Source organism: Lepidochelys kempii, chromosome 26 (genome assembly GCF_965140265.1).
Source record: "Lepidochelys kempii isolate rLepKem1 chromosome 26, rLepKem1.hap2, whole genome shotgun sequence".
Classification (NCBI taxonomy): domain Eukaryota; kingdom Metazoa; phylum Chordata; order Testudines; family Cheloniidae; genus Lepidochelys; species Lepidochelys kempii.
This window is the reverse complement of record NC_133281.1, coordinates 14,277,200-14,299,265: the sequence shown is the minus strand read 5'-3', so window position 1 is coordinate 14,299,265 and position 22,066 is coordinate 14,277,200. Positions and strand designations below refer to the sequence as shown.

The 22,066-nt window shown below is 51.5% G+C and overlaps 1 protein-coding gene across 1 annotated transcript; it reads left to right on the top strand.

Annotated features, from left to right (window-relative positions):
* The first annotated feature begins 8,783 nt into the window (after positions 1-8,783).
* On the top strand, positions 8,784-20,964 carry ASTL (astacin like metalloendopeptidase). The gene is made up of 8 exons (XM_073324756.1): positions 8,784-8,867; positions 9,607-9,697; positions 10,268-10,385; positions 11,450-11,631; positions 12,297-12,378; positions 12,919-13,064; positions 20,296-20,562; positions 20,870-20,964. Exons 1-8 carry the CDS (start codon positions 8,784-8,786, stop codon positions 20,962-20,964), a joined length of 1,065 nt encoding a protein of 354 aa, XP_073180857.1.
* Positions 20,965-22,066: the final 1,102 nt, after the last annotated feature.

Here is a 22,066-nt window from a genome sequence, read left to right as displayed (position 1 = left end):
GGGTAGAACAGCCGCTGCTGGGTCTGTGCAAGGAGCTGCATGCTGAGGGATGCTGCTCTCGTTCTCAGAAGCATGATGCTGTTGGGTTCTTTGGCTCATGTTTTCCCTCTGTTGCCTGGCGCAGCCCAGCGCCCAGAAGTTGGTACCTTGTCTCTAAGGCCGTAGTCCCTAAACTTTTCAGGGTCACCCCCCACCCTGTTACCCTGTCTGCATCCCCCTAACCCAGGCCTGGGATGTGGGGCAGGGGAGTAAGGGGGGCGAGGCTGGGACCACAATTGGGGGCAGGTCAGGGGCTGGGAGCAGGGCCAGGAACCGATCTGGGGCCAGGGTCCCAGGGTGGGAGCAGGGCAGAGCAGAGCTGGGAGTGGAGTGGGGCTGGGTGGCACTCCCTCCCTGCCCCCCTGTGGGGGCTGGTCTGGGCCCCGCTGCATCCCCCTGAACTTTCCTCCGCACCCACCTAGGGGGAGAGGTGCTCGAGTTTGGGAACTGCCTCCCCAGAGGGGGCACGCCCCACAGTGTGGGGACCTCTGCTAAGGAAAGAGATCCCCTGCGTCTGCCCACCTTGCTCTGCAGGCTGCCGGTCTCAGCCTAGCTGGCGTGGAATTCGACTGCCCCTTGGTGGCAGGAAGGGGCTTTTAGCGTTTGCATCAAGATGCAAGTCCAGGGCAGTCTCAACGTCATAGAAAAGGGCTGGGGAGGTGGCGGGGGGGGGTGTCTCTCAGTCTCTCCTGGTGAAGCTGTTCCACTTTGTATAAAGAATTATATATTCATTGGAGGAGGGGCTTGAAGCTGGGTATCCCACCCGAGTGCCCTGCCCACTGGGCTACTAAGTCAATCTCTCCGCTTGCCCTGGGATGTTTCATTATTTGTACAAAGTGGAACAGCCCGGAACTGCCAGCCTGCTGGTGGTCCCAGATCTGCCCTGGGAGGGGGAGACCCGGGTTCACCTTCCTGCTCTGACTCAAGCAAAGTGGGGATGTGGATCAGCGTCTCCCCATTCTCGAAGAGTGCTCCAGCCATGGCTGCCCTGGGCCACCAGCCAGGCCGCTCCAGAACTCCCAGTCTGATCACCGGGCCAGGGGAGGCGTGCTCCAAGCACCCGTGCTGCGCCAGGCCTTGCAGACAAGGGAGGCAGGGGATCACTGAGTCTGAGAAACCAACCGGGCTTAGGCATTAGCCAGGCACCAGGGAGCACAGCAGCATGTGGCCCTAGGCAGCTTTGTGCACGGAAATGTAGGGCCAGCTTCACAAAGGGACTTAGGTGCCTAACTGCCACTTTAGGCACCTAAGTCCCCAACTCCCCGCTCAGCTGCTGCTGAACCCTACAGTGCTCAGCCCTGGGGGGGCGCGAGACCAGCCGCTCCTTGGGAACGAGGACAAAATGGCAGCGAAAGCGGTCAGTGGGCACTGGCTCCGGCCCCCAGTACCCTGGTCCTCCCAGAGCCAGGCCAACTCCAAAAGGAGAGGAGAGGGCTCCATGAGGACATGCATGCGGTGCCAGGCCCTTTCCTTAGGGACATTCTGGTTCTGCCCCTGTGAGAGGCCCCTGGCCTGAGTCTCCCCTCTGCCTGCCTTTGAAAAGGATTCAAACAGGGGTCTGCCACCTTTCGGGTGCCTGCTCTAACCACTAGGCTAGGGGACATTGTGGTGTGGGGGCTCCCTCAGTCTCTCCTACTGAAGCTGTTGTACTGAGAATAAATATTGAAAGAGTCAGTGGGCAAGAGGCCGGATCCACCACATCCTGGCGGTGTGCACTGACCACCAGGCTACAGTGTCATTCTCATGTTTGTTCTTCCTCTCTCTCTCTCTGGACCAAGACTTCTGGGGACCTTCCATTAGCCAGCTTAGGTGGGGAGCCACCTCGTGTGGTGGCCTGTCCATAGTGTGGGTCTGTCCATCCCTGCAGTGCTTCCCAGCCTGCGTTTGTATGCATCTGTGTGTTCCTGCCCTGCTTTTTTGCTCGTGTGTGATTGTGCGTCCAATCACTGTTGTGGTGTGAGTGTGTCGCTCTTCAGGAGCGTTGGTTTGTGCCCCGGCAGTGGGCAGTGCACTGGGTTTTGCTTATGTCAGGGTCACTCTGCAGTGTGTTCGCACGCTGATGTGCGTGTGTGGAGGAGATGTGAGCTGGCCATGAACAAGTCAGGGGGGGCGGGGGGGGTGAGGTTCTGGACCAGCCTCCCAAAAGCAGTTGTTGGAGACGGAGATGGACAAATGTAGGAGCGTGATTGTAGGACGGGTACTTGTGACGGTGGGAGGCAGGGCTCACTTCTGGTCCATGTCTTATGTTCCTAAAAGCTCATACTACAGGCTTGCAGCTGGCCACTGCCAAAGGTCAGGAAGGGAAAAGGGGTTTTTAAATCTCTTTGCTCTGAAGTATCAGGGATGGCCACGGCTGGAGACGGGACACTGGACTGGGTGGGCCAGGCACAGAGCAGTCTTTTTCTCTGGTGCTTGGCTGGGCTGGTTCTTGCTCACATGGTCAGGGGCTCGCTGATTGTCATATGTGGGGCTGAGAAGGAATTTTCTCCCAGATCAGATTGGCAGGGATCTGGGGGGGGGCGGGTTCACCTTCCTCAGCAGCATGTGAGGGGGGGTCACTTGCCAGGATTATCGGGATGAATCTCATTTAATAATTCCCTGCCATCGCAGGGAACTTGGGCACTGGGGCACCTCAGACCCTCCTATTCTCTTCCTGGGGCACATCACAGTCTAATCTCCTGTGGGCTGTAACGCTTTAAACTAATTTTGGTTGTTGGGTACTGTGTGGGTGCTGGGTAGCCTGTGACACGCTCGTGGCCAGACTAGATGATCTGGTAGTCCCTTCTGGCCTTCAATTCTATGGTTATCTCTGCACTGGGACCCCATGAGCTGGGCGGCTCCCAGAGCCTGAGCTCCAGCCCAAACCTGAATGTCTATACCTCAATTTTACAGCCCTGAAGCCCAACCCCCGCCCCATGAGCCCAAGTCAGCTGGCACTGGCCAGCCACGGGTGTTTCATTGCAGTGTAGATAGACCTTAGAGGTATGTGCAATGTGTTATAGTGAGTTTGCAGCTATAGGGAAGATACACGCTGCTATCCCTGCAGTGTGTGTGTGTAGCCGTCTCTTATTGTTCTATGGGCTCTGTACAATGGGTTAATTGATCATCCCTTAATGAGAGGGCCAGTTCCAGGTGTGCCTCTCAGCTGTCCCCTATATAAAGATTCACAGGGGCCCAGTGCTCTGAGTAGGTTGTGTGTTAGTTGTCTAAGTGTGTGGTGCATCATAGGGCTTGCTGGTCCTTTGGAGTTCCTCCTTTGCCATGGGTTTGCCTTTTGGCATTTGGCCTATATTCATAGGTCTTATCTGGGTAGCAGAAGGTAAGGGAATATTCTGCCTGTTCCATAAAGTTGTTGGCTTTTTCCTGTGTCACCATTAACAGCTTCTGCTCTTGCTCCATTGAGCATAGCTCTAGGGGAAATGGGAAAGCCCCAGAGTATGGTTAAGGCTCTGCTTAAGCAGCCCCCCTAAGCTGCAAACCTGTAACTTCACTACATAATGCAATGTTTAGGGCCTCAGTACTCTCTGCCTTTGTAAATCAGTAATGGACCAGCAAGGAGTGGCTGCTGGGCATGCCTCACCCTTGAGTTTGCTGATTGGCTTGGAGATGTTCCAGTGTCTCTGTAGATCACAGAGTAAATGTCAGCTGAGAACTCCCATGTTGGTGCTGGGGTGACTTCAAAAGCTGAGTCTAATTGAGCTGGGATCTGCTAGGGAGACAGGCTCACAAGTGGCTGTCTGCTCATGAAGTGACATCTAGTGATTGGAGCAGAGCTGCCCACTTAGAGCGATGGTGAAGCTTAATTAGAGAAGCTGCTGGGCTCTACAGTACGGGTCCAGAGAGTTTAGGGACACCTGTCTGGGTCTGTGCCTTTAATGAAGGACTGTCTCTCACTTTACTCTAGGCTTTGCCTAAAGGGTAAGATGTAAGGGTGGCTTCCTTTGAGAAGAATCACATTGGGTAGCTCATAAGATCTATTTTCTAATAATATATTGGAATCTTTTCTTATTAGTGATCTCATCCCCTCCTATTTTTGCAAGCTCTACCCTATCAATTTTGCTAGGGCTTGGTTAAAGGAAACAACCTAGGTGTTCCTCCTTGAGCCGGAAGTTGTTAAATGTATCTAACCAGAGCTATGGCTTGTCTAGCTCTCAGCAGGTGATCTCTGTTCAAGGGGGTCTATATTCCCTGCTCCAAATGAGAACTCTGAGTAATATTAGCCAGAGAGCAAGAGCTGTACTGTTTTAAACATCAGGGCTTTGTTCTTTTAAAGACTATACAGGTGGGATCCATGGAGGGACTTAAGTGGCAATGCTGAGTGTCCCTGTGACCTGGGGGCAGCCTAGAGTTTACTTCATTGTCCTAGTTAAAAGCCCAGCTCTCCTAGAAAAGCACCTGGAGATGCTGAAAATCCTGATTGAATTCTGTAAGGATTGCACAGGGTCAAACTCCCCTCCCCCCCCAAATTTAAGAATTAAGTATGAAAAAACATAAAAAAATTTACAACCTAACATGGCTATTTTATAAGCAACATATATTATCTTCTCTTTAGGTTTAATTTGTTTTCTTTATGTATAACTGGTCCGTCCCCACAAACACAGTAAGAAGAAATTGTCACCAAAAGCTTAAGTTGAGTTCATCTGTGTCTGTTAGTCTTTGATCACTAAATCTATAGAGCCTGCTGAGTCAAAAGCAACTGCTTCCCTCCATTTGCTTGCTGAAATTTTCAGCTGGAATCCGTGCAGATTCCTCTGAACTAAATCCCTTTGAGTTAGTTGGCTGCTAAGCAATTAACCAGCCACTGAGTTAATCATATAGATTTTTAAAAAGCTTGCATGAAATACAAAACTAATAGCAAAATGACCCTTCCCCGTCACATTTAAATAAGAGGAAAGCTGGTGAATTGTACTAGTTGAGCCCATTTAACTAAAACAGTTGGGCTAAAATCAAACCTTTAATGTACACACTTAAACTAAATTGACAGGGGGGACGGGACGGGACAGCTTCCTGTAATGAACAGTGCTAGGGCTTCCCTGGTGGAGGGCTAACAATTCCTAGCCTGCTGCAAAGTGCTTCAGAGTTCGGGAAAACCGCCTGCGTCCTGCCTCTGGGCTCAGCTTCTCCCAACCTATGCTGGGCACGTGGCCTCTAGCAAAGCAGCTGCCCTGACTGGCCGCCCTCGTGGCGGCCGTACCCAAAACTACCACCCCCCACCATTCCAGAAACTGAGTGTGGCGAGCCAATTGTGCATCTGCCTAGCCACAATCAACTGGACCCAGATCCTATTGGGTGGGAGGAGAGAGAGGAAGATCTCTTAGAGACATCTCCCTATTAGGCAGGATGTGGGTTACAAGAACACCTTGGAAATCAAGGAGCCACACGGATCCCCAAAGCCGAGTCAGGTGCCCAAGCTCCCTGTGCAATCTCTGGGGCGAGAGGTGCTTAAGAAAGGGCTCCACAAAGGCCAGCCCACTAGGTAGGGAGCTGCCTAAGCTAGCCAATGAGAGGCTGATTACAACGGTGCCTGGGGTGTCTGGTTCTGCTCGCGCCACCACTGTGGAGCCAGATAGTTTAGGCCCCCGCTTTGATTCCCCCCCTCCACAGAAGGAGAGGTGTGATGCCCCTTTCCACCTTAACTCTTAGCCCAGTGGCTAGAGTGTTCTCCTGGCATGTGGGAGACTCGGGTTCAATTCCCCCTTTGCCTGATGGTGGGATAGGGGAGCACCCTCCCTGCTAAACTGTGGGATGTCCCTCAGTGTCTCCTGTTGAATCCCTTCCATTCTGAGGAAATGAGCATGACTGGGCCTGGGGTCTCCCAAGTGGGCACCCTAACCAGCAGCTTGGCCTGATGGTGGGGAGGTGGCTCAGCCTGGCTTGGGGGAGCAGGGCTGCAGGGGGGTGGGCTAGCCTCCCTGAAGGGGGTTCACCCACTGATCATGTAGGATTTGAACAAGGGTCTCCATTTTCCTCCACATTGGCCAGAATTTGAATGGGGCTGGACCTAGCAAGCAGCCTCTGAGCATGCCTGACACATGATGCCTGGCTTGTGAATCGCTCTAAGGTTTAGGTGCCCACATGCCTGGAGGGAGGCAGCTGTGTGTGACGTGCCCTGAGGCAGGAACGTGGGTGCTGAGGCACTTACAGGGTTTGGCAGGAGTTTTGTGGATTGCAGCAGTGCCGAACTTGGGACTGAAGCACCCAAGGCTGAGCATTTAGATGCCCAAGTAGCCTTGTGGATCTGGGCCTAAACATCTGTCTCTTGACTAGCTGCCAACTTGCCACTTGCTGATGGCCTTGGTCATGCCACTTAACCTTGTGGTGTGCCTCCATCTCCCTAATGAGGCTGAAACTGCCTAGCGCTTGGGGCAATGGCAGATCCTAGAGGGGCTCGAGGCAGTGACTGAACATAATGAGGAAGGAGCTTTGACTCTCCTGGTGTAAAATGCCCCACAATTCTCAGGGATTTCCCTCGGATGGTGAGGCCTAAGCTTAGCTACCTTTACAAAGTTCTATATATAAAAGCAGCTGGATAGCTTCATTCTTCAAACTCTGAACCTTATCTCCTGACTCTGCTTGATGTTTCTGAATCTCCTGGGCACTAGTGATATCTAGCTGCTCCCTGCTGAGTGGATGTGGTGCAAATGAATCCTCACTAAACAGCAGCTAACTAGGGCCACTGATACTTCCTTAGTGGTTGAGTGCTATGCACTGAATGTGTGGGCTCTGGAGCATCTGTCAGGGATGGTCAAAATCCAGGGCTTTTCCAAAGGACTTGGCACATTGCTTTGAGGCTTCACCAGCAGTTCCTCTTGTGACCTGTTTCAGAGTAGCAGCTGTTAGTCTGTATCCACAAAAACCAGGAGGACGTGTGGCACCTTAGAGACTAACAAATTTATTAGAGCACAAGTTTTTGTGGGCTATAGCCCACTCCACTGGATCCATAGAATGGAACATAGAGTAAGAAGATTATATTTATATAAACACACTGGAAGTTGCCATACAAACTGTAAGAGGCTAATTAAGATGAGCTCTTATCAGCGGGGGCGGGGAACTTCATTATCACTACAAATGGCCCATTTAGACAGTTCACAAGAAGGTGGGAGGATACTTAAAGGGTGGGAGGATACTTAACATGGGGAAATAAGAGTCAATATGTGTTAAGTATCCTCCCACCTTCTTGTGAACTGTCTAAATGGGCCATCTTCATTACCACTACAAAAGTTTTTTCCCCCCTGCTGATAATAGCTCATCTTAATTAGCCTCTTACAGTTTGTATGGCAACTTCCAGTGTGTGTATATAAATATAATCTTCTTACTCTGTTTCATTCTATGCATCCGATGAAGTGGGCTGTAGTCCACAAAAGCTTGTGCTCTAATAAATTTGTTAGTCTCTAAGGTGCCACACGTCCTCCTGTTCTTGTGACCTGGGCACTCCAGGGGTGAGACCTTTCAAGAGTTGGAATGGAGGCTCCTGGTGTCTAAAGGCAGCCTTGGTAAAAGTGACGACAACAAGCTGTGAGAACAGCATGCACCTGACTAATCTGGCCTGTACCGCTCCGAGCGGTCTGCTGCCTTTCCTGGCTCCAGGGGGGCCCTGCAAAGCCAATATTGCTGTGGGAGAGGGGGCTGTATTCTAGTCTAGTTTGTCCTGGGTGCGGCTGGTGCTACTTCCATCACAACATGCCCGATTTTGAGACTGCCCTGACCCAGGCCTGACTCTGGGTGGGTGGGTGATCAGCACTCTGAATAGCAGCCCCCTCCATGTGTCAAATCAGGCACCCCAGATCACAAGTCACTCCTGAAACTGCAGCTGGAGCTCAGTGGGTTAGATACTGCTTGGGATGGAATAGACGTGAAACCATCTTGATGGCTGTCCCTGACCTACCCAAGAGGGGGTGGGACTGAAATCTCTAGTAATTTATTTAATCTCCCTCTGTCTAGCTCTCCCTACAGGAGGCCTTGGCAACTCCCTCCAGCTCAGAAATCCTCAACATGCTAGCAGGTGGATTCCCAGCCATACCAATAGTGATGAGATCCTCAACATTAACCAAGGTGGGAAATCCCGTTGTGCTTTGAGGCATTTGTGCCTGCAGATAGCTCTGAATGCTAGAAGCTCATGCTTGCTGGGTCCTGTTCTGCCCAGGTGTCCACGTCTGTATGACCAGGAATGTCATCTTCACACCAGCCAGTGTAGGCAGGCATGCTCCCTGCCTCGGCTGGGGCTCTGCTGATGGTGGCTTATCCCAGCAAGTCTCCAGCAGTGTCTTGGTGGGGTATGGGGCCCGCAATTCCCAGAAACCTGAACTGACCCAGCCCATCTCAGGCTTGGGTTAAGTGGCCCAATTGGTGCACCATGTGCCTCTAACCATCTTTCTGAGGCCTAGCAGCTCTTGCTGGGGCTCTGCCTTCCACACCTGTCTCTCAGACCCCTCCAGACTTGGGAGTGGGCAATGGGATGCCCGTGATAACACAAGCCATGAGAACAGTGGCCGAAAGCACATCTGACCCAATCCCCCTGTGGGGAAAAGGGGAAGAGAGTGGTAGTAACTAAGCATGGGCAGTGGACAGCTGCCAAACAGATGGCTGGCTGCCAAGCAGCTGATCTATGCTGACTCCTAACAAACCGGCTGGGTGGAGCTTCCTGGCATCAGGATGCAGGGAATGTTCAGACTCTGGGCTGGCTGCTCACCTGGTGATGCAAGCAGGTGAGGTCCCTGCCCCCGAAGCATGGGGTGATTCAAATGATGGGGATTCTCCTCCTTCCAGAGCTCATTCCTCCAGAAGCACCGGAAAGCAGCTTCCTGCTGGAGGGGGACATCATCAAGGTGGTGAGTGACCCTCCAGGGGGTGAGGGGTGAATCCATTTGGAGGAGGGATGGTTAACAAGGCAGGATCATGAGGCCATATCTGTTGGCAGGCCTCTAACCCTGAGCAGGGTGCTGCTGACAGAGGTGGCAGAACTGGATCAAGGATGGGGACCCCTACTGATGTGCCAAACCGTAGGTCAGTGCATTGTCATTGGAGGTTAAGAACAGGTTATGTGAACACCTGTGACAGGTGGTCTAGACTGGATGACCTATAGAGGTCCCTTACAACCCTACATTTCTGTGACTTCAGGGCTTATCAATACTTCTCCCATCAGATTCTGGCTGGAGCAGTGTTCAGCTCCAAGGACCTGATTCATGTGAGCTGCAGCCATATGAGCTGCAATGGTGTGTATGTGATGGGACTAAAACACAATAACCACTTCACAATGTGAACACAGCAGCAGTACGGGGGGTCTCTCAATGTAGAAGACATGAGATTGCTTCTCCTTGTGGTTCACTCTGTCCTTTCCCTCTGTTCCCAGTATGTGCAGCTTGCAGCAGCTAGTACAGTTAAATTGTATTATGTGGCAGCCACTGACTAAACTTGACTAGCTGGTAATAGGTGTTCAGGGAGGAACATAGGAGGGGGCACACTCAAACTTGGCAGGTTCCTCTGGTCTCAGTGGGGCTAATGGTTGGAGAGTCCAAGCCTATGGACACCTGCCCACCAAACCAGCATGTTTCTCTTCTCCTGCTCCAGAGTCCTTTCAGAGTGTTTTCATCTGCAAGCCCAAAATGGCCAAAGAGAAGAGGAACTGTCCAAATTCCCTACATAATCTCCTACAAATACGGTAGGTGGCGTCTAGTGCTCAGAAGCCCTTTCCTGGAGGGCAGGTTCCAGGTCCGGGATGACCAGCACTAGATAGAGACCTCCAGGAGAATCCCTGGAGCGCAGAAAGGTGCCTATAACAAGCAACAGCTGGCCTTTAGCACTACAGTCCTGAAAGCCCAGAACAAAGTAACCTCCTTGCCCATCTGGCTGTGGTTTCTCTCCCATCCAGTAGGAACACAGACTTGCGCTGCCTGGCCCTCTATGGAAGGGGTTTCATTAGGGACTAATCACTGACTTATCAGACTTCCTACACCAGTTCAGAGGTGGCTTGGGTCACCAGTTCCAGAGAGCTCCTGTCCCTCCAGGAACCCTGCGTGTCCCACTAGCCACAAAGCTGAATGCTGGAAATGGTCACCTGGTGTTGAACCACTTGTCTGTTTTATGTGGCATTACGCTGCCCCTGTCACCTGACTGGAACCACTAGTGGGGAAGCTGGTAGGGCTGGAGCTCCACGGCTCAGATGGGATGTGGTGATGCAGGGGAGTCCTCTAGAGGACATGACACTGAAGCACCTCTCTCCTTCCCCCAGACAAGCCTAGTGTGAAGATCCTCAAGGAAGCATTTGCAGACTTCGCAAAGTTCACATGCGTCAAGTTTGTCCCATACTCGTACCAGAGAGATTTTGTCTCCATCATGCCGATGGCTGGGTTAGTACTGAACCTGAGCGGGTAACTTATTAACTGCCTCCACGGTAGTGCAGAAAAACCCCTGCGCTTGCTTCCTGCTCACTCATCCAGGCTTTACCTTGTGGTTGTCCTAGGCTGCCTATGCAAACTCCTCTCTGGCTGGTATTATCAACCCCTCATCTGAAGTTTGATTTTTTTTTTTCCCCCTTCAGTAAAATTCCTGAAGCAAGCCCCAGCTCCTCCTAAGAAGCTGGGGAGCAGCACTGAACTTTCTCTCTGCTGGAGAGAACTAGCAGAAACTCATTGGTGCAGTACTGCAACCCCTTGCTAGTCAGCAGCAAGAACTTCACCTGGGCCCTTTAGCACCCAAACATGAGCTCCTCCTACTTCTACAGCCCCTCTTATCCTCTGGAGGGGGCCATGATGCTCCTAGCCAGTGTAACATCCCTCTTCTCCCAGGTGAGAGAGAGCAGCCCATCCAACAGGCTGGAAGCATTCACATTCAGCAGGGCTTGAACAGGGGACCCCTGCAGTCCTAGGAACTCGAGTCTCATCTCTTCTCCCCAGCACAGGAGCCCTCAGCAGTCTGTTTCTGCTCATGTGACCTCCCAAGCTCTTGGGTGAAGAGCTTGCCAGCCATGTGACAGAGCAAGCTGGCAACCCCAGCAGGTCCCATGGATGGGGTGGAGGTGGCTGTCTGCTCTGAGTTGGGTCTGCAGAACTCCTACTGAGCTGAATGGCAAAGCTGTCAGATGGGGCAACTTCTCCAATGCCAGGACAGTCTCTAGCTTGGCACTACCCCTTCTGGCTTGTAGAGATGCTAGGAGCTCTCAAACTGGACCTGCCTGAAGTCCAGAGTGGGAACTGAGGGCCAGATCATGCCCTTGGGTGGATTTACACTGGTATAACCAAATCAGTGCAGTTCCTGATTGGAACTGTGGAAGCTCCATGGATGGGCTGAGTTCAGCCCTTGGTTGCAAGACTAAACTACACCTTTGCTGCCTTAGTCATGTTGCAGGGGCTGTTCTGCTTGGCAGGGTGGCCCCCCTCCCCTTCCCTGAACATCTGTCTCTGGTTCACACTAGGTGCTTCTCCAGCGTTGGACGCACTGGTGGGATGCAGGTGGTCTCCCTAGCACCTGCTTGCCTCAGAAGGGGGAAAGGGGTGACTCTGCACGAACTCATGCATGTGGTGGGTTTCTGGCATGAGCACTCCAGGGCTGACCGGGACAAGTACATTAGCATCTCCTGGAATGAAATCTTGACTGGTAAGTCCCCTGTCCCCTCTGCTGCCCAAGTCTCACCATTCCGGATGAGCTCTCCTGAAAGCAACCAGTGACTTGGAGAAAGATATTGCAGAAGTTGGAAGGAGCCTGTCTCCACTCTCTACCTCCATAGCTGATCAAATGTATTCCTTTGGGGAAAACAGAGGGAGTCCCCTTCTCACCCCACTAACACAGCCCAAGCTCCCACTGCTGGACACCTGGGATCTCCAGTGTAGGATGGTGCTATTGCATGTAGAAATAAACTCCAGTTTCATCTGGGTGGGAGTACATGTATTTCCAGACTTTGGAATTTTTGTTCTGCACATCAGTAGGAGATGCTGGACTTTAAAGCCCCTTTCATTAAGAAGCAAAGCCACTTAGATGGGGGGGGGGGAGGGGAGATGCTTATTCTAACAGACCAGGAGGGACTATCTAGATGGAGATGCCAAGCAGTCAGTGTGTGTGGGGCAGAAGTATGTAATGCAAATTTAACTGCATCCCACTGCTCTCTTCCATGAGGGACCAGAAGAGCTGCAATTGGAAGGGCATCACTGTTGCACTGTCCAAGTGCTGCTGTACAGAGGGTACTGCAAGTCCCAGTCAATTCTCCCTGAGGCTGGGGTTTTAGGCTGTTGGAGTAGATCTGTTACACGCCTCTTGCCTTACAGGCTTTGAAATTAACTTCATGAAATCCTGGAATAGCAACATGTTGGTGAATTATGACTATTCCTCAGTCCTGCACTATGGCAGGTAAGCACCATACAAGCACGAGGTGGAGTCAGGCCATTGGCAGCGCTCCCAAGGCTGCCGGCTTGTTCTCCAGAACTTCAGTTCTCAGCTCTCAAGGATGCAAATAGAAATCACTCTTAAACGTGGAAGGACTATAAACCAATACAGTGGTGCCTGCCTGAGTTTGCAGAGAGCCCAAAATAGCTGAGGGGCAAACTGCCCCATTCATCAGAGATGTTGACTTGGGTGCCCAATGACTAACATTGCTAGCTATCTCGCTGCTATCAAAGCATGTCAGTCAGTCATATTCTCTCTGCTGCAAGTGGTATATCAGTCATGAATGGGTGGTGCTTGGGAGGGAGCCGCCTCTCAATCCAAGCCAGGAATAGTGCATCCTTCAAGAACAAAAGGAGAATGAGTCTAGGTAGATGCTTCTCACCACCAGACAGGATAGGGAAGCTTCTAACCACCTCTCCAGTTACCTTGCCTGCTTGGGACATCTCTGCTTCTCCATGGATTACTTGGCCTCCTGACAAATTATTCCTCACTTCTTAATTCTAGGTATGCCTTTAGTATGACAGGCTTGCCCACCATCATACCACTCTCCGATCCTCATGTTGCTCTTGGACAGAGGTGGAATCTGAGCAGTTCGGACATTGCCAGAGTCAACAAACTCTACAAATGTTCTCCGACTCTGACAGAACCAGGTAGGGAGGAGCTGGGTGCCTTCTGTGCAGTGCTTACCCAAAAGGGCTTCCCCTGGGGGAGGGGCATAGTGCATTGGGGGCAGTAATGCTTCAAAGCACTTGGGCACAAACCCCTTTGTAAGGGCCTGGGGAGTGGGTTCTCACCTGTGGGAACAGCTAGGTTTGGGGAGGTGGCCTGAAGGGGAAGAGGGGTACAGGAACAGGGCCCACATCAAAATGGGGGGCATGGATTAAGATTAGGGTGGCTAATTCTCTACAGAACAGATACTGCATAACAAGCCCCTCTTATAGAACTAGTAACATGCACTTGGCATTAGAGTATACTGCAGCCATCCTTGGCATGTTGCATAGCTTAACATGACCCAGTTGAGACAATGTAGGTACATGAATGGATCTCTGCTCCAAACTTTTCTCTTTCCAGAAAGCCCAACAGAAAGTACCACCCAAGAGACTATAACGGACTTCCTCTCGAATGAGCTGGAACCTTGCCCAACAGAAGGGGAAATCAAAGTATCCACCCCCTCTCCCACTGCAGGAGCCTCCTCTCCAGGAACCAAACCCCCTGAAACAGTCCAATCTGCAAGGAGGCCCACGAGACAAACGACAAGTGCACCCAGAGCAGGGACAGAGGAGCTCATGGGCAGAACTCCAATGGAGAGTGAAGGCCTAAGTGTCTCACTGGCTGAACACCCCATAATGGAGTCAGAGACATTTGAACCTACAAGGCTGTCTACCCATGGCATGACTTATCTGGAGGCTACTGGGAAGTCCCCTCCACCTCACATGGAAATGGGGACTATAGGTGCTGAGAGGAAACCTCTGATTCCTACAGAGGAAACTTCACTCCTGGGAACGGAATCCATTAAAGAGCCTGACTTTACTACAGTACTGGCCCCTCCTTTAGGACTTGCTTGGCTCTCTGAAGTGACAAATCACCATGGGAAGGCAGTGGAGGGACTAGATACTACTGAAATTCCTACAGATGCTCTTACAGGGCTTAAATTCCCAGAACTGGTATCTCCTGCTAGAGTTGCCCCTGTGGAGACCAGGGGCACCAGGCCAAGTGATGTGGGAATAGCAGAGACTACAAGCATCCAAGGAACAGAACTGGCCTATCACTCTACCTATATGGCACAGAAGGGGCCCTCTCCAGCAACTGAAGTTGGAGTGGTGACCTTGTCTTCAAACCAAACACAGTCTCTGGAGATTCAAACTGAGTTGGCCACAGCAGAGATCACTAGCCCCTCAGAGGAGAGTTTAGGGACCTATACAGCAGTATCTCTATCTCTGGGACCAACGCCCACTGAGCAAGTAAGTGTCACAGAAACCCCACATCCAACCAGCACTGAGAAAAGGACCACTAACCTAGCCAGTCTGCTGAGTGCCAAATCCATAACCACCAGGACCAGGTCTGCCCCAACTTGGGAGACTCCATCTGCAGAAACAGACACTCTCACTGTGAGGTATGCTACAGAGCAGACTTCTCTGCGACCCCCTGTACAGAACTGGACTAGCAGCCCAACTAAGCAGGGAAACCAGCCTGCAAGCAGCCAGGTATACAGCCCAGGGAGTCATGAGCAAAGCACCCTTGCCATTCCTACCAGTGGCATTACAGAGACTGAGCCCACAGAAGAGATGCAACCTACATCATTAACTACCTCCTTTGAGATGGTTCAGAACCACACAATTTACCCAGTGGAAATAGGCGTGCAGGGGACCACAACTAGGCAGAAAAAAGATACAGCCTTGCCTTCATCAGGAATTGAAACCTCCTATCTAGCACCTCCTACAAAAGCTACCACCTCCATGGAGACCCAAACCGAACTGGGATTTGTAGCAGCCACAAAAGTCAAAGCCAGCTACCGAGATGGCTCTCCTAGTGTACCAGAAGGGACTTACTTTCCAGTGACCAAAGTGAAACTAGCTAAGTGTGCTACAGAAACAGAGACCCTTCCAGTGGATTGGGGCTCCCAAGCCTCTGAACCAGCTGAGATTGGCATGCAAGCAACTAAAACCAACTACAGAAATAAAGAGAGGGTGCACATTGATACATTATTTCCTGTTGGAGGAACATCACCCACATACACAACGCCCTCTCTGGGGGCTTCTGAAAACCCAATAACAAACCCATCCAAGGCACAACCTACAGAAGCCACAAGAAGTGAGGCTAGAAACCAAGCTACCTTGTCCACCAGAAGCTCACCGGAGATGGGGGTACAAGAAGCCAGTAACATTCCTCCAAACAGAAGGAGAGGACTAACCTATACACCTGCTTCTGTGTCAGCCTCCTCCACAGCAACTGAATTTCGGTTCATGGAATGTCCGACAAGGGAAGTGTCAGGCCTGGGAACTCCAGTGGCTCAAGCCAGCAGACCAAGTGAGAGGGTAACTACAGGAGTCTCGCCTGCTTGGACAGAAGCTAAAGACCAATTTAGCTCTTCTGGAACAAGGGAGGCAACTCTCTTTCCAATGAGCAGAGCTACAGAAAAGCTGTATTCTACCCAGATTATCGAGTCGCCGGAGTCTGCCAGCCTACCTGAGGTGGAGATAAAGGAACACCGTGTCAGTTACAGGATGGAGGTAGGACTAGTCACACTTACTCCTCCACAGTCAAGACCAAGGACTGCACTGGTGCCATCTATAGAAATGCCTAAGCTGACAATTCCTGAGAAACTGACCCCTGTCCATACTGAACCCACAACTAACAAAGCCCAAACTGGTATAAAAAATACCAGTCTATCCTTACAAACAGAGCCCACCAAAGCAGTATATCCTACAGAGGGACCCTCACAGCTGCAGGCTTCACCTCAGACTTTTGGCTCAATTGAACGAAGACTCAAAACTTCAAGTAAGCAACAAATGCATGCAGCTGTGAGTTCTGGGGAAAGCCTGACACCCCTGGAAGGGATTCCTACAGCTTCCATGTCTGCATGTGAGCTGTGCCATTCTACAAAAGCTCTATCCACTCAAGCTTCTGAGACCCCTACACATAGATCAGAGGAGGCTAAAGGAAAAACCTTCCCTCTCCCCATGGGAACAACACTGCCTGCAGAAAACACAACTTACATGACCCCTTCTGCCATGGAAACTTCAGAGAGTCCTGTAACTGAGCTACAAATTACAGAAGCGTCATTAGCTCAGCCACCTCACTCTACCCACATAGAAAGAACAAGCTTTCCCACAGCCAACCCATCGGAAGCTGTGAACACTCCTGAGACACCAACCACTCACTCTATTCTCACCTGGGAACCCATAGCCCAAGTAGGGTATAGAAAGCAAATGACTTGGTTCCCAAAGACAAGCCCATTGAATGCAGAGCATTCGACTAAAAGAACCTCTTTGGAGGATACTGCTGAGCCAGGGCTTGTGGAAACGACTGGCAGTGGATTGGAAGCTGAAGAACATGGCTCTCCAGTAGAGAGAACCTCCCCTGCACTGAGTGAAGCCCCAGAAGTAACATTCCCTCCAGAGACTTCAACAACCAACTCAGCTGAAATGGGTGTTCAGGAAGCAATAATCACCCCTAGAAAGAGAAGCAGATGGGTCAGTCACACAGCTCACTCCATAGAGAGAATTTCACTGGCTGCAACTGAACCCACATATGTAATGGTCCCTGAGGAACCTGGCAACCCAACAATCGGCACTGAAGCTGGAAACCAGCTGAGATTGTCCATATCCAGCAGCAGAACTGAGATGGGAGCCCATGGATTCAGAGGTGAGCCCAAAAAGGAAGGAAGAAGACCCAGCCCTACAGTCCCTTCTGCAGGAAGAATAGAGTCCCGAGAAGTGGAGCCATCTCTCAAGAGCAAAGCCATGCTCCTTCAGGGAAGTAGGCTCAGGAAAGGCCTGTTCCTCTGGAAACAAACCCAGCCATTTCTGGGAATGAAATCTACTGAATTGGTGACAACCACAGAAGAATCTCCACTCCTTACTGAGACCTGGCAGCTGCACCAAGCACAGACAGGTACCAGTGCTCCTGCTATGCTGTCCCTAAGAACAGAACAGGCCACAGGGGCTCATCCTGCTAGGGAGGAGACCTCTCTGGTCCCTCCACAACTGACTCCTGCCTCCCCTGAGTCAAACAAGCTTAGGAGCTACAGAGCAACACCTGCCACAAGCCTCGATGGAGAGGAGGTTGCACCAAGTATCTTGGCTGTCGAGAGAGCTCCCTCAACAAGAACTACCAACCTCCAACCTCTAGAAGAGAGCAGGACAAGCCGCCCAGTTGAAAGGGGAGTACAGGAGGCTGAAAGCCATCAGAAGAAAGGTAGCGAGTACAGTCATGCTCTTGCTAGGGAGAGTTCGCCTGCAGGAACTGAACAGTCTTGTAAAATGGTGCTGGCTACAAAAGCAACAGGGGATGAAGGGATGGGGATAGCAACACACGTGCGAGGAACAGAAGGTAGAGAGCAGCATGCTGCCCCTGCAATGGAGGGAATGCTACCTGTGGACACTGAAACAGAAGGCTTGGCCCCCTTTTCAGAGGCACTTGGGACTCAAACCACTAATGCCGTTGAGGTGGTGGGTACAAGAGAAGCCCCAAGCAGCCTCAGAAAAGGGGGCAGAGGAGAAATGTCTAGGCTGACTCCCACTGGAATGCCAGCAGCAGTTGAGAGACACGTGGAACCTTCAAAAGTAACGTCCGCCACAGGGCGTCTTGAGACCCAAACCATCAGCCGCCTGGAGTTGGCAACGATGACTATCCCGTTCAGCCAAAGGAAAGCTTGTCCGACAACCGAAGAAACTAACTCGCCAATGACTGAAGTGGTGTACAGACCATTCCTGGAGGCTCCGACCAAACCCACTACCCGAGCTGTGTTGGGGCTGAAAGAAGCCCAGAAGAGCCCCAGAAAGCAGGGTAGGGTGTCCATTCCTGCAGAGGGAACTAAAGCCACCCATGTAAAGCCCTCGCTGGGGCCTTGGGCACCTCTGGAAACAAACCCAAGCACTGGGACAGCAAAGACTACAACCATGGGTGCTAGACTCCACAACACCGCACCTGTTCTCGGCACCTCAACTGAGGTGAATGGGCAAGAAGCCACAAGCAGCCATGAACAGAGAAAGGGAGGACACCCCTACGCTGCCACCCCTGCTGGCACGTGGCCTGTAACAAGGGAGTCGGAACACAGAGGGCAGAGAACCCTTGTTCAGGAGACCCAATCCCTCAGCCCACATGGGAGAGGCACCACATCAACTCAGGCCGGAGCCCCAAACCTCCCTCCCACCAAAGAGGGAACTCCCATTGCAGACACAACTACTGAAGTCGTGCGTTCCACCAGGGTGATGCTGCCGCTGGAGGCTCTTGAAAATAAGACGGCTAGTCTAAGAGAGGTGGCAATAAAGGAAGAAACTAGTAGTCATCAAGAGGAAGGTGGCCTGTCTACTACCCAGCCTCCACCTTCAGGCACCCTAAGCGCTGAAACAGCTGAGCAAGTGCAGTCGACACAAGTAAATGAGCAGATGCTTCCTGAGAACTGGCCCACCAGTCACCCTGAACGGGGAACAGGCAAACCCACAACTAACGCAACCCAAACCAGTCTAACTTCAAGGGGTGGGGGGCCTTCCCTAGAAGCAGTGACCCACTGGTTTGATCTTGCAGAGGGCACCTCACTGTGGCAGGCTTCACCACACCAAACTTTCAGCCCAACCGAACTTCAAATAGAAACTCTAAGCAGCCAAGAAACACCTGCCATGATCCTCCACAGGGAAGAATATGGCCAAAACCCTAAGGCCCCAGAAGGGACACAACCCGCAGAAACAGAAGCGTCAAAACTACTAGGGTTTTTTACAAAGACTGTATCCATGCAGTCTCCTGAGACCCCAACACAGAGACTAGAGGTCAGTGTCTTCCACAAAAAGAGAGGCAGTGGAAAACCCTCTCTTTTCTCCATAGAAACAACACGGTCTGCAGAAAATGAGACTTACATGGCATCTTCTCCCAAGACAGCACTTGGTATGGAAGCTTTGACAGGTCAAACTGAGCTGGGAACTGCAGAAGTTTCACTAGCCCAGCTGCTTGGCTCTTCTACACCTGCAGAGAGAGCTCGCTTTCCAGGGGCTGAAGCAACAGAAGCTGGGAACTTTATTCCCAGCAACAGTACAGAGACTCAAACCATACTCCCAGGTGAGACCAGGGAACTAATTCCAACAGCAAGGACTCCATCTGCAGGAACTGAAGCCACAGGACAGTCTTATTCTACCACAGTGAAGGCTGCTGAGACCCCTAGCAGCCCAAGTGAGAGGGGGTACACAGCCACAGGTGGCTATAGAAAGAAAAATGGAGAACAAGCCTATACCCATTCTCCTATTGGAAGCATGTCTTCTGCAGGAAGTGACACAACTCATGCCAGTCCCGTTGTGTGGCCTCCTTACAACCAAACTTCACTGGCTTCCACAGTGCCTGTGAAGACTCCATTTGAGTCTGGCGCTCCATCTCCTCTTGGAGGAATTCCACCTGGAGAAGTGGAACCTACATATATTGGATCTTCCCTTGAGACCCAAACTGCAAGCCCACCAGCAGGGGGTAATGGTGGGAAATACACTCTCTCTGCTGATGGAGGCGTAACACCAGCGGGTCACTGGGATCTGGGAAATGAAATCTCTGCCCTAGAACAGCACTCCAGTCTGTCTGAAAAATGGGCTCTCAACGCCACCAAACTGGCCAATGGTGAACTGTCAACCCCACAAGCACAGGTTCACAGAGAGAACACTACCACCTGCTCTGCAGCAGGAGTGATGCCAACCCCAGGCTCTAAAGAAGCACATGGCATAAAAGTGACACAACTGAAACAAGCTTTTCAAAAGCACCCCAGTAACCTGTTTGCAGTGGACCCAGAGCTCCTACACCTTGTTGGCAAGAGGTCCTTGCCAGATACAGAGGAAAGTCCAGCCCTGCCCCATGACAGCAATCCAGACCTCGAAGTGATTACTCTGACCCATGGACACCAAAAAATGCAGAGTCCCCTGTTTTCAAACAGTCTAGAAAAACTAAGGGCAAAGGTTCTAGAAGCATTCCAAAAGCAGCATGCCCTGTTGCCAGAGTTTCAAACGTCCCCTGTCACTGGATTCTATCCAGCTGCAAAAGAGATCAGGAGTGTTCCTTGGGGGCTTGAGACCAGTACCTCTGATTCCACTCCTGACCATAAGCATGGGCTCTTCAGACCTAGAGAGCTTCTCTTCGCAGGCAGGGAAAAGGCAACTAGCCAGACTCCATTCCTGCTTTCTGCCAAAGCCGTGCAGGCACCAGCATCCCCTGCCATGGACAAACCTATTGCAGCTCCTCCGCAGTCTGGCTCTGGTAAACATGCACACCAAAATCTACCGGCTCAGAAGGCTACAGTGCCGCCTGGCTGGCAGGTCTGTGACTTTGAGAAGGACCTGTGTAGCTGGCAGCAGAGTGATACTGATGACTTTGACTGGATACTTGCTGGGGAGAGACCTTCTGCTAGAACAGCAATTGGCAACCTCTCTGAAGAAACCCATTATTCTCCCTCCAGAGGTAAGTTCTGCTCTCTCGGCCCCTCTCTGAGCAGTGGGGTGGGAGTCACTATCTGCCCTGTGGGATCCAGGAGTGACATGGTTAACCAGCCCTTGTGGGGAGCAGGCCAGGTACCACATCAAGACATGAAGCCTTTATCAGCTGAGTCATAGAGCCTAATACCAGGGGGGTCTGCATTGGGACAGACTGGCATCTGCTGCCTGGCAGCCTCCCCTTCTGGTGACTGGTAGCCTGCTCAGCAGGAGGAAAGGAGCCATGGCAGATTAAGCATGTTGCCCTCTGACCAGCACTGCTTGGCTGATCACAGGGAAAGCTCGTATTGCAAGGGAAAGCTCCCTCTTGTATGAGGGCTGGAAGTGCTCGGCTTTGCACCTGGCTATAGGCCCACAAGGACCAAAGTAGCTGGTACAACTCAGGCATAGTCTCACCCCAGTCCTTGCAGTGATTTTTTTGCAAGAGTGGAAGCTGAGCAATGGGAGAAGGGACTCTAACAAAACCCTAGAGTCAAGTAACCCAACTATCCACTGACTCCCATTTGGAGAAAGGAAGTCTGAATGAGACCACACATTAGAAAGCAAGGTGTGGCGTCCAACTCCTGAGACTTTCCCAGAGAGCCCCTGGCAAAACCACCAAAGATCAGTGATGAGCAGAGTTGGTATTCCAATTCTAAGTTTGGAAGCTTTCATGCATCCTAAAGAAATGCAAGGCATGAGCCATCCCCAAACTTTCTTTGCAGGTCACTTAATACCCAAAACTTGGGAGCAAGCAGCGCTAATGTAGACAGACTCCCTCCATGGGTGTTCTCCATTCTATTTGGAGAGGTATTCCATAGTATTCATATACTCAGCCCACCACAAACCAGGAACTAGACACCTGAAAGCCTAACCCTAAAGCCATTTGGAGGAGGATGCAAATTGTCACTTCTGTGTTACAAAACCCTTAATCCCATACTTGGTTGAATTACCAGCTCTCCCATGTACCTTGTTCAGTCTCGCATACATGTGCTTACACCTGACCTGTCTGCTTGCTACCATGACAGGAAGAAATTCCCTAAACAGGGGCGGGGCAATCGGGGAGGATTACTACATTTGATTCAACTTGTCATCTTCCAGGTGGTTACATCTCCCTGAAGTCCCCTTCTGCCAAGCAAACCACAGGACAAAAGACTTCTCTAATCAGCCCCATCCTGCATAGGATTGGATGCATCCACTTCTGGTACAGCCCACTGGGCTCTGCCATGGGTAAGCTTGGCTTTGTGCCTCTGACCAGGCTTGAGAGCATGGAAGACTGACTAAATACAGCAGCAGTAAGCTCGGTCTTAATGAGCACATGCTCTACAGCATTCTGGCAATACCAATACTGTCTGAGGGCTCCCAGCTGGGGAAAGGAGGTGGGGCAGGACTGGCCCCTGAATTCAGGGCTGTGCTCAGCATGGCTTTGTTTGGAGCCTTAACCCCCATGTAACAGATGCTTCCCGTATTAGGCCTTTGGAAAAACTCCCCCA